Source organism: Hyaena hyaena, unplaced genomic scaffold (assembly GCF_003009895.1).
Source record: "Hyaena hyaena isolate Hyena2069 unplaced genomic scaffold, ASM300989v1 scaffold_18, whole genome shotgun sequence".
Classification (NCBI taxonomy): Eukaryota; Metazoa; Chordata; class Mammalia; order Carnivora; family Hyaenidae; genus Hyaena; species Hyaena hyaena.
The window spans coordinates 7,073,132-7,084,941 of NW_024080649.1; the positions used below are offsets into that span (position 1 = coordinate 7,073,132).

Sequence of the window (11,810 nt, forward strand, 5' to 3'; positions counted from 1 at the left end):
AGGAAAAATATGGGGCAATCTTCAAGAAAATTAGCGTAGACTCTTAAAAAAAATGTCAGTATACTAAAAGACCAAAAGCAAACAGAGGTGAGACAATATCAAAATTTACAGTAAAAGTAGATACAAGGGAACTTTTGAGGACAATGAGAGAAACTAGTATATGAACTATACAAAATATAATATCCTTAAAGTGTCATGATGATTGCAACTTATTAAATGGTTATTCTTAAAAAGTATGTAATAAATATATCATATGAAAAAAGCCAAATACAGTAAAACATTAAATTGGGGAGTCTTTTTCCTCTACATAAAAGGCATAGATTCACTGTTCTATTCTTTAAAATCTCCTGTATATTGGAATGGGGGAAAAAAGACAAGCAATGGAAAACAATCTATCTCCAATAAATATGTCCAGCTTCTTCAAACCAAAAACTTGGAGGAATTTCAAACTGATAACATCCAGATTGTTCTGAAATAGAAACTTTAGTTTTTAATTCCTTTTCTCAAAGAATTTGTTTTGCCTTTACTAAAATACTTTACCAGTTTTATTAAAAATAAGATTTACAGGGGTGTCCAGGTTGCTCAGTCAGTGGAGTTTCCAACTTCAGCTCAGGTCATGATCTCATGGTTTGAATGTTCAAGCCCTGCATCGGGCTCTGTGCTGACAGTTCAGAGCCTGGAGTCTGCTTCAGACTCTGGGTCTCCTTCTCTCTCTCTCTCTGCCCTCCCCTGCTCACACTCTGTCTGTCTCTCTCTCTCTCATACACACAAATAAATAAAAACATTAAAAAAATGAACTACTGGGACCTCATCAAGATAAAAAGCTTCTGCACGGCAAGGGAAACAATCCATAAAACTAATAGGCAACTGGNCCCTCCTCTGCTCACTCTAAGTAAACATTTTAATAAATAAATAAAATCAATAAAACACCATTTTCAACCATCACTGTAGTAAATGAACTGAGAGGAAAAACATATTTACAGTCTCAAAATTCACCAGCAGATTCCACACCAATTACAAAAAGGACCTTCACAATTAAAAAGCCCAGGCAGACACTACCTTAAAGTGATCAATATCACCAATGACAAACCAACATTATAGGCCCCTAACGTGGTACAGTGGGAAATGTGTCACCACTTATGTAGTAATTCCATCAAAAATATTAACAAGGATCTAACCATAAGGAAAAATATGGGGCAATCTTCAAGAAAATTAGCGTAGACTCTTAAAAAAAATGTCAGTATACTAAAAGACCAAAAGCAAACAGAGGTGAGACAATATCAAAATTTACAGTAAAAGTAGATACAAGGGAACTTTTGAGGACAATGAGAGAAACTAGTATATGAACTATACAAAATATAATATCCTTAAAGTGTCATGATGATTGCAACTTATTAAATGGTTATTCTTAAAAAGTATGTAATAAATATATCATATGAAAAAAGCCAAATACAGTAAAACATTAAATTGGGGAGTCTTTTTCCTCTACATAAAAGGCATAGATTCACTGTTCTATTCTTTAAAATCTCCTGTATATTGGAATGGGGGAAAAAAGACAAGCAATGGAAAACAATCTATCTCCAATAAATATGTCCAGCTTCTTCAAACCAAAAACTTGGAGGAATTTCAAACTGATAACATCCAGATTGTTCTGAAATAGAAACTTTAGTTTTTAATTCCTTTTCTCAAAGAATTTGTTTTGCCTTTACTAAAATACTTTACCAGTTTTATTAAAAATAAGATTTACAGGGGTGTCCAGGTTGCTCAGTCAGTGGAGTTTCCAACTTCAGCTCAGGTCATGATCTCATGGTTTGAATGTTCAAGCCCTGCATCGGGCTCTGTGCTGACAGTTCAGAGCCTGGAGTCTGCTTCAGACTCTGGGTCTCCTTCTCTCTCTCTCTCTGCCCTCCCCTGCTCACACTCTGTCTGTCTCTCTCTCTCTCTCTCTCTCTCTCTCTCTCTCAGAAATAAGACAAAAAAAAAAAAAGACTTACAGAGAAACCAAAACCTGACAACACATAAACTAAGAGACTGTACTGCAGTTACAAAAAATAAATTCATTTCACAAACACAAGTATCTTTTCTTATGACAAAGATTTTTACCCGTCTCCTGGGAATTGGACAGCGGATATCTGGCTGGTCACCAAAGTTCTTGTAGGTGATATAGTTTTCAGAGCAGATCAGCACTCCACTTGGACCATCTGACCCTCCGGGAACTATCAGAAAAAAAGAGAACTTAGCAATGATTTAACATAACCACGAATTACAATTTGGCTTTCAATTCCTTCTCTCCTTCAGGATATCTTGGATGAAAGTCCAAGTGCCCGAGACTGAGAAACATTCAAAGTGTCTCTTTTCCCTGATAGTAGCCTAAGACAAAGACAGAGCACAGTTTGGACAATCTCAGCCTGTCAAGATATCAGATAATCCATCTAAAAATTTTAGCTCTGAGCCCAAAACTCAGTTCTCATCTTCAGACCTATAATCAAACTGCACATTCTTTATATGGATATTCCATCACAGCTTAAAAATGCATTGTATTCATAAACAAACTCAAGTTCCTAAATCTGTTCTACCTCCTGGGTTCTCCATCTCAGAGAATAATACCACTACTGGCCAACAGAACGAGAAACCTGGGTGTCACCCTTCCATTCTCTCCCCACCACAGCTCTATTGATTCTACCTCTTTAGCAGTGCTTATGCTGCTCATGCTGCCAATCTCCTGGGTTAGTGAAACAGCTTCCTAATCTGGCTTAATAGTCTTATTCTCCATTTGATGAGCCAAAACATAAGCAACTTTTGTCTTTCCAAAATGCTCATCTTTAACAGATTACTCCCGCTTAAAATCCTTCAATAGCAAATAAATAAATAAATAAATAAAATAAGGGGCACCTGGGTGGCTCAGTTAGTTGAGCGTCCAACTTTGGTTCAGGTCGTGATCTCATGGTTCGTGAGTTCGAGCCCCGCATTGGGCTTGCTGCTGTCAGCACAGAGCCTGCTTTGGAGCCTCTGTCCCTGTCTCTCTCTCTGCCCCTCCTCTGCTCACACTCTCTCAAAACAAAGTGTTAAAAAATAAACAAATAAAGGGGTGCCTGGGTGGCTCAATTGGTTGTGTGTCCAACGTCAGCTCAGGTCACGATCTCACAGTTCGTGGGTTTGAGCCCCATGTCGGGCTCTGTGCTGAACACTTGCAAGGAGCCTGGAGCCTGCTTCGGATTCTGTGTCTCCTTCTCTCTCTGCCCCTCCCCCACTTACACTCTGTCTCATTCTCTCAAAAATAAAATAAATGCAAAAAAAAATGTTTAATAAAAATAAAATCCTTAGTAGGTACCTCCCTACCACTACCTCTACCTCCAATCGAAATGAGCTTCCAGTGTTTTGAATGAACCATGTTCTTTCTTGCACTTGGGTCTTTGTGCATCTTGCCCACATCAGAAACCCCTCCTCTGCCACCTCATACGTAGTAAACACCTAACTAGTCCTCAGGTCTCAGCATAGAGGGCACATCTCCAGAAAGATTTCTCTAACACATTCCTTTTCTTTCCCTGGGTCAGAGACCTTTCTCCCTCAACCTTGTCTTGGTATTTGGCAAACACTCAGGCAACTTTGTTGTTAGTTATACATATTCATCACTAAACTCAATTTTATATAAAAGGAGACAACAACACATCTAATTTTTCACCACTACAATCCCTGGTCCCAGTAGACTGACTGTGCACATGTTGATTGTAGTGACTCAAGAAAAAATTGTTGAACAAATGAAGCCGTTATCAACAAAACATATGGTATTGTTACAGCACGTAATGAGATGCATAATCGATTTTCCAAGGTTCTTGCTTAACATAGTCTCTTCCTAAGATTTAATGCTCAAAGACAAGTGCTGTGTTGTACTATGCTCCAAAATCCTCCCCCAACAACAGACATATTACACGTTAGACATCAATCCAAGTGCAAATTAGTCAAAAGGGAAAGGACTGAGAGCATGGTCTGCCCCAAGCCTACTGAAACTGAGCTGACCACAAAACTAGTCATCTCCTTAGTCTTTTAATATAATGAATTAAAGGTATACTGGTTCTCTTTTTTAAGATTTTATTTTTAAGTAATCTCTACAACCAACATGGGACTGAAATTTACAACTCCAAGATCAAGAGCTCCACCGACTGAGCCAGCAGGCGCCCGATACTGAATAATAAATATCTCTGAACTTCTACAAAAATCTTACTTAGCTACCATGTATTTAAAACACATATTTTGTTGTGGCACCTGGGTGGTTCAGTCGGCTAGGCGGCTGACTTTGGCTCAGGTCATGATCTCACAGTTCATGGGTTCGAGCCCCACGTGGGGCTCTGTGCTGACAGCTCAGAGCCTGGAGTCTGCTTCGGATTCTGCGTCTCCCTCTCTCTCTGCCCTTCTCCAGCTTGCACTCTCTCTCTCAGAAATAAACATTAGAAAATCTTAATTTTTTTAAAAACACTTCAATTTACTAAAATTTTAGGTTTGGTACTTATAACAAGCATAGTTTTTTTTGTTACTGTCCTTCCCCAGTTTTGATATTTAAGTTATATTTAGGCTCATAAAGTGGTACCATTGTTTCTTTTTTTCCCTAAATCTGGAGAAATGTAAGGTCCCTGAAAATTCTGGACCTTAAATCTTTTGGGGAAGATTTTTGATAACTGCTCCAATTTCTTTAATGGATGCTGGTCTATTCAGGCTCTTCTTCTTGAGTCAATTTTAATAACCGTTTTCAAAAATATTTCTATTTCATGGATCAAGATGATATAGTTTATATATAGAATAGAATACTACATGGCAATGAGAAAGAATGAAATCTGGCCATTTCAAGGGTGTTATGCTAAGTGAAATAAGTCAGACAGAAAAGGACAAATATCACGTTTTCACTCATATGTAGAACAGGAGAAACTTAAATGAGGACCATGGGAGAGGGGAAGGGGAAAAAATAGTTAAGGAGAGGGAGGGAGGCAAACCATAAGAGACTCTTAAATACTGAGAACAAACTGAGGGTTGACAGGGCTGGGGGAGATGGGAAAATGGGTAATAGGCATGGAGGAGGGCACCTGGGATGAGCACTGGGTGTTCTATGAAAACCAACTTGACAATAAACTATAAAAAAAAAAACCAAACTTCTATTTCACCTAAGTTTTCAAATTCATGGGCATACATATAATTTTATCTTGTTGGATTTGTCCATTTCATTTGTCTTCTCAAAGAATTAGGTTTTAATTTTCTTAATGAGAGCAAAAATATCAGAACACCTAACAGTAGTCAATATTCCAAGCTGAGTGGTCTCCCTCATCCTTTCTTCCTTGCTCCCATCAGAAGAGTCACACAGAACTTTTAACCTCACCAAAACATAGACAAGGCATTTAGACTTTACTAAAGATGAATTATAGTTTTCCAAACCCTTTTATTAAGTAAATTCCCCTAAGTCTGTGCATAAAATGGGCTAAGCAAAAAGGTACAGAGCAGCTCTGAGAGAATACCTGTAATAAGAAAGTTGCCATGTTCCTCCAAAGGTTCACTGTATTTCCGGACCACATGATTTAAACCAAGGTCTAACTCATAGAAAGTAAGTGTCTGCTGGGTATTAGCTGCTGCTTCCCCTGTTGGATCATTGTCTGCTTCCTATAGAGAAATACAAACACGATATCAGGATTCCTCCACCTTACAAATGGGAAAGCAGAGGTCCACAATGGTTTACCAAAGTTCACACTACTAGATAAATGGCAGAGCTAACAGAAGAACCTGGGTGTCCTATATTTGGGACCAGGGTTTCCTCTACTGCCTTCCATTCAAGGCAAACAATGATATGCCCCACCTTTCACTACCACCCTGCAAAAAATATCCCACATATAGTTTCACTTCCTTTTTTAGACAACTCTTTCCAATAAATTCCATTTTTACAGGGATATCGTTCAAATCAGAGTAAAGTACTATCATATGGTTAGGTAAGCTCTGAAACATTTCAAAGAATCTTAGGAGGACGTTTGGAAAAACAGAAAGATCTGTTAGTAGAATTAAAAAATATACACAATGAAGAAACCAATCAGGAAAGCACTGGGGTGAGTGGAAGAAACCCAAAAGGGGGGCGGAAGGGGAGAGTGAGGGAAGGAGAAAGAGAGGAAGGAGTTGCAGAGTCCCTATTACCTCATAATCCATTTCCAGACAAGCAAACATTGGATTTTCAAATCCTACATCTACTCCAACCACATGATATACTAAAGTGTTTGCTTTGTGAGCCTCCAAGGGAGATGAAATGGTAAGCCGGGCTGCAGCATCTCTGTTCAAGATATACACCAATTTCTGTTTTTCAATGGCACCTGCAGATAAAGAAGACAAAACAAACAAAATTCCCAGGAAATGAAGAGAGACTTACACAATAAACAGTCTCACATCAGTTAGTCCTTTAAAATCATTAATAGCCAGCACTAACTCTAACGCGTATATTAACATAAGATTTTGCTATTAGTAAAATAACAGCATTTTATGCCCCCTTCTTCCTGACAGACTCGTTAATATCCCACTAACTCTTCAAAACTTCTTACCATGCCCATTGCTAGCTTTATTCTCTGACTCAGATCTAACGTATTGTAATTTGTCAGGGGGGTTGCACTCTGGAGGCCTGATCAGATACACATAATTTTCTTCAAGATATTTATCAGAGAAGAGACATGAATGTGAATCATCACTTCAGGCTGATGAAAGCAACCATATTCACCGCCTAATAACGTAAGATCATTTGGTTTCAATGTAGGTTTTTGGCTACACACAAAGAAATGGAAAAAACACCTAATCCAACCAGACAGGAAACAGAAACGGTGTGTTAATTTTCCCATAGTTTTAAAAGAAAAAGCAACTCTAAACCATAGCATTTAATTGAAATATGATTGAAACTTTACCCAGGTAAGGAATTTATTGGCACACTGCCAAGAGCACAGCATTGTCATCCTAAACTAAGCATCTGTAAGAATCAGAGATGCACTCAAAAGAGTAGTCACTCACTAATCATAACAGCTCGCCCCTTGGGATCCACAGCTAAGAACTGGCCAGGAACAATGCGGCGACATCCACTCTTGCCAAAGGTTTCTTGGTGAATTTTCTCAAACATATTCTTAGATGGCTGGTATTCCAGGATAACAATCCGACCTGAGTCACTGCCAACCACAATGTAGTCTTTGGTGCCACCAGTCAGCCTAAAGGCCATGAGTGACCGGATAACACCAAATACTTCCACAGTTAGTAGAGTGTGCACTTTGCCAGTGTTGGGGTCAGGACGAAGCAGCTCCAGTATCTTCCCACGGGAAACAACAATTTCCTGTTGTTTGGTTCCTAGATCCCCAAAACAATAAAGATCACAATCAGGACTAGTCCAAAAAGGAACCTGGATGGATCAAAATGCCATTCAAGACAAAATTAAGTAAGGTGGGGGCTTGGTATTTTAAGTTTTCTTATTCTATTTCATTCCTAGAATTGGTATGATTTAACAAAAGTGGTTTCAAAGTAAAACTTTTTTTTTTCCAGAGAGAGACAGAATGTGTGCAAGATGGGGGTGAGGGGGCAGAGGCAGAAACTTAAGCTTGGCAGAACCATGCTTCGCATGGAGCCCGATGCAGGCCTCAATCGTCATGGGATCATGACCCAGCCAAAACGAAGAGTTGGACACTTAACCAACTGAGCCATCCAGACACCTCAAAGAACTTTTAAAACTGCCATCTAATATATACCCTTTATTTCTAAACTCACCCCTAGAAGTTACCTTGCTTTCACAACCACAATCAACACTTCCAAACGCTTAACAGCCAATGTGCCCCCATCTCTCCCTGCCTGCTACATAATTCCACTTGGATATACTGTCATCAACTTTTAACTGAATGTTTAAAATAACTAAGTTTCTGGTGCACCAGGATGGCTTTGGTTAAGCATCCAACTCTTGATTTCAGCTCAGGTCGTGATCTCACTGTTCTTGGGATTGAGCCCTGCATCAGGCTCTGCAACTGATAGCACAGAACCTGCTTGGGATGTTTTCTCTCCCTCTCTCTGCCCCTCCCCGCCCTGCAACACAAGCACACTCTCTCAAAATAAATAAACATAATATAAAATAAATAAATTTCTTCTTCCCAAAACTCCTCTCTGGTCCCAACTAACCTGCTATCAATGTTACTGTCATTCTTCTCTGCCACCCAGGCTAGAAACTCATATCCTTCTCTTTATATCTGTCCCCACTGCCCTCATACAGGTCTTCACTAAGGCCTAGATGGCTTTCTATCCATCCTATTTGCTCCATTCTCATTTGTTCAAGGACATCACTTATCAGAACACCGTACTTTCCAAAGGTCCTTTGGGGATCAGACAAGATCAAGTACTTCAAACTGTTTAAGAGACTATAAAGCATTATATAAATGATGTTGTCTAAGGATTTAAGAACATTTTTTTCTGTAATTTATTTTAAGAAAAAATTTGAGGGTTGCCTGTGTGGCTCAGTCATTTAAGGTCCAACTTAGGCTCAGGTCATGATCTCCTGTTTTGTGAGTTCAAGCCCCATGTCAGGCTGTCCACTCTCAGCGCAGAGCCTGCTTTGGATCCTCTGTCTCCCTTTCTCTCTGCCCCTCCCCCACACCTTCCTCTCTCTCCCTCTCCCTCTGTCAAAAATAAACATTTAAAAATAATTTTAAAAAACAAATAAAAAGGGAATTTAAAACATGAAACTAGTTAATACTGAAAATGTTAAATTCATAAAGATAGTAACTGGAAATCTTACCAGAGAAATTGCCATGAATGGCAAAGCTGATGCCAGTGGCTCGCTGCAAGGTCAAGTTGTATAGAAACATGGTGGCAGCAACACTGAGAGAGTCACAACTCCACAATCAGGCCTGTTATAACAAGTCAAAACAAGCTAAGAGCACATAAAATAGCAGCTTGAAAACTTACTTTAACATACACTTCTGTATAAGATCTTATGGCTGAAGGCAGAACCCAGAGTAAGGCCTACAGACAAACAATGTATTTACAACTGGAGTGCATTCTATTATTACAAGCACTATGCTATATACTGTGTCTCTAATCTCACAAGAAACCTATAAATAACTCATTGTTATACTAATTATATAACTGAGGAAACTGGGGTTAAGAATTAAATCACCTGCCTGAGGTCATTAACAAGTGGTAAAAACGCTGGGATCTGTACCATTAATACAACACTATTTGCTTTTATAGTCACAGAAACTAAGCAGCTGTTCATTTGTTTGTATTTGCATAGGCTATACATGCACTTGGTTCAAAATTCTTTACAAGCACAGCAAAAAGCTCCATCTAGGTCTCCTCCCTGGGAAAATTATTTTTACTAACTTATGTATCAAGTCCTTCCAGATATTTTCTCCATGTATAAGCAAAAATATAATAAAACTATTATTTTCTCTTCTAATTATATTGTACAGATTATCCTGCAACTTTTTATTACTTTACCTTACAGAAAGCAATAAACAAAAGGCTTTCTCATTTTTATTTTCCACTTGTGGAGTATTCCAATGAAAGGGTATATAAAGAATCATTTAGCCAATACCCTACTGATAAACATTTAGGTTCCCAACCTCTTGTTATTATGAACATTGCTGCCAAGAAAATCCCTCCTCTATAGGTCATTTATATGTGTATTAATACATCTTTGATGTTAATCCCTCTAAGTGATATTGCACTACTAAAGGATTCATATATTTGAAATTTGGATAGATATTGCCAAATTACCTTTCAAAAAACCTACCAATCTATACCCCGGGAAATGCATGAGTCCCTATTTCCCCACAACCAGACCTCAGTTAATCTAACAGATAAAAATGGCAACTTTAGTTTCCATTTGTATCTCTTATCTAGCTCAATATTTGATAATCAGAATTTAAAATTTAAATCTATTCACAAAAACTAAAAAACTCAATTCCTGTCACTTCAGGCCTCTCTAAAGGAGAATACAGTCACAGAAATGGATTCTTTTCATTCGACAGTACTGAAGACTGCAAAAGCATACTAATGTATCTTTACCATAAAATGACCCAAAACTACAGCTATAGTTATCACTAGAAAAATTTTTTTCAGTTATTTACAGACAAAAGAGAACTTGAAAAATCTAAAGTAATCACTGTGTAATTAATATAAAACTTTGATTTTGTTAAACAAGAAAAGTATAAGCAAGTGTCCTCATAAATAACAGTACCAGAAATGGTTTTTGCCCAGCCCAGAAATGGTTAAGAGAGAAAAAGATCAAATCCTCCACTCTAGAAATGGGTCCTGAGAGATATAAATTTTCCTTCTTGAAACTAAGGAACATCTTTTATGTTCTTCTAGGATGGTAGAGAAGAAGGAAAAGCTCTGAGGTGGAAAAAGAAGGGAGTGGGGGAATGACCTACAAGAAAAACAATGAAAATGAACTGACACGGACACAGACATACACTCACATCCCCAGAAGGGCTTATACATTGTGAAAGTAACAGGGAAAGTTGTTCTCAGCTTAAAGTCTCAGGAGGAAAAAAAGCAAAGCATATACTGTAATTGTCTTCACCTGAAAAGTAATGTGATCAACCGTACTTATATTTTAAAATGAGAAAAATGAAAGAAAAAAGTGAATGTGATTCTCAAACAAAAGTAAATTTATTCTCTTGGCATCCTCTGTGGTTATAAAATTTCAAACACAAAACTGCAGTTATCAACAACAAAATTAATAATGAAACCCTATCATGTTGTCAACAAGATCCATGCTCCAGCACTGACTATACTAGAAGAACAGAATTGCTATGGGGGGGGGCGGGAGGAGGAAAGTACAGGCCACTTCTGAAAGCCTTGAAAAGTTCTCCAGCCTACTCTTCATTCTTTCTAACTCCTGAAGAACTCAATTCAGTTTCCAGTTTCTATCATATCTGATGACATCCGTTAGAGCCTGTGGAATTCATTTCCGCCAAGCCTACTTGTATTCAGGCTCCCCAACTACTCTTTTGTATTAAGTAGAGGAAGAAGTTGCACTTTGAAGGGAGTTCATTCTAAGACTACAAGAACTATATACCAAGAACGGCCAAAACTTGGTAAATTTTGTGATTTTCCCCACTTCTATCTCCTGTCTGTGATTATTAATAAGCCTGTGATTGCTGACCCCATCTCTTCTTGTGCCGAAGGAACATCATGGCATTTAAACTCCGCAATGCCTTCGAAATAAACATTACTGTCTCCCACTTTATACATGATAAAACTGAAAATCAGTGAAGCAAGCAGTTGCCCAAGTACCAAAACACAAGTTCAAAATAGGGTCTTGGCTCCAAAAACTGTTTCCGTTATTTACGCTTTTAACACGCTGGGTCTTTCCACCTTACAGTCCGTGTGTCCTTTACGTCCCTCTTACCCCATCTTACACCTCCCCCAGGGGGCTAAAAAAGGGCCAATTTTATAAGTCTTATTTTGATCCAGGTTTCGTTCCCTCCTTGGAGAAGGAAGTGGGAATGATACCTGAAAGCCGTTTCCGTACCCAAGCGTTTCCCTCCACCTCCTCCTCCTTTGCCGGGACCTTGCGGGCCTACGCTGTTTTAAAGACCTCTGCCAAACGTTCGGCCAACCCTCCTAAAGGGCCGTTCTATGCCTCCCCAGGCCCGGGGAAGTCGGGAGGCTGCTTGTTTACCCTGCCTCAGGAAGGATGGCGTAGATATCCAACAGATGCCGAGTTCCTTCAAGGCCTAAGCCACCGCCAACTTCAACCCGCCGGCCTCCGCCATTAGCTCTGAAAGCAGGGACCTTCGAGCGGGCGCGCGACGTAAAAC

The 11,810-nt window shown here is 38.9% G+C and overlaps 1 protein-coding gene and 1 non-coding gene across 3 annotated transcripts in view; both read right to left on the reverse strand.

The window, feature by feature from the left end:
• The window catches only part of SF3B3 (splicing factor 3b subunit 3), a 47,172-nt gene extending 35,407 nt beyond the window's left edge, over positions 1-11,765 (reverse strand). The window contains exons 1-6 of one of the 2 annotated variants that reach the window (XM_039222549.1): positions 11,672-11,765; positions 8,777-8,888; positions 7,021-7,347; positions 6,166-6,338; positions 5,502-5,643; positions 2,104-2,216 (exon numbers count right to left, since the gene is read on the reverse strand). In XM_039222549.1, coding sequence (XP_039078480.1) covers positions 2,104-2,216; positions 5,502-5,643; positions 6,166-6,338; positions 7,021-7,347; positions 8,777-8,846 — 825 coding nt within the window. In that variant the 5' untranslated portion in view covers positions 8,847-8,888; positions 11,672-11,765. Of the gene's footprint in view, positions 1-2,103; positions 2,217-5,501; positions 5,644-6,165; positions 6,339-7,020; positions 7,348-8,776; positions 8,889-11,502 lie in introns of both variants that reach the window. The other variant, XM_039222552.1, reaches the window with a different exon arrangement.
• On the reverse strand, positions 6,637-6,716 carry LOC120225469. The gene has a single exon (XR_005526818.1). It is a non-coding gene; the product is annotated as a small nucleolar RNA SNORD111 (small nucleolar RNA).
• Positions 11,766-11,810: the final 45 nt, after the last annotated feature.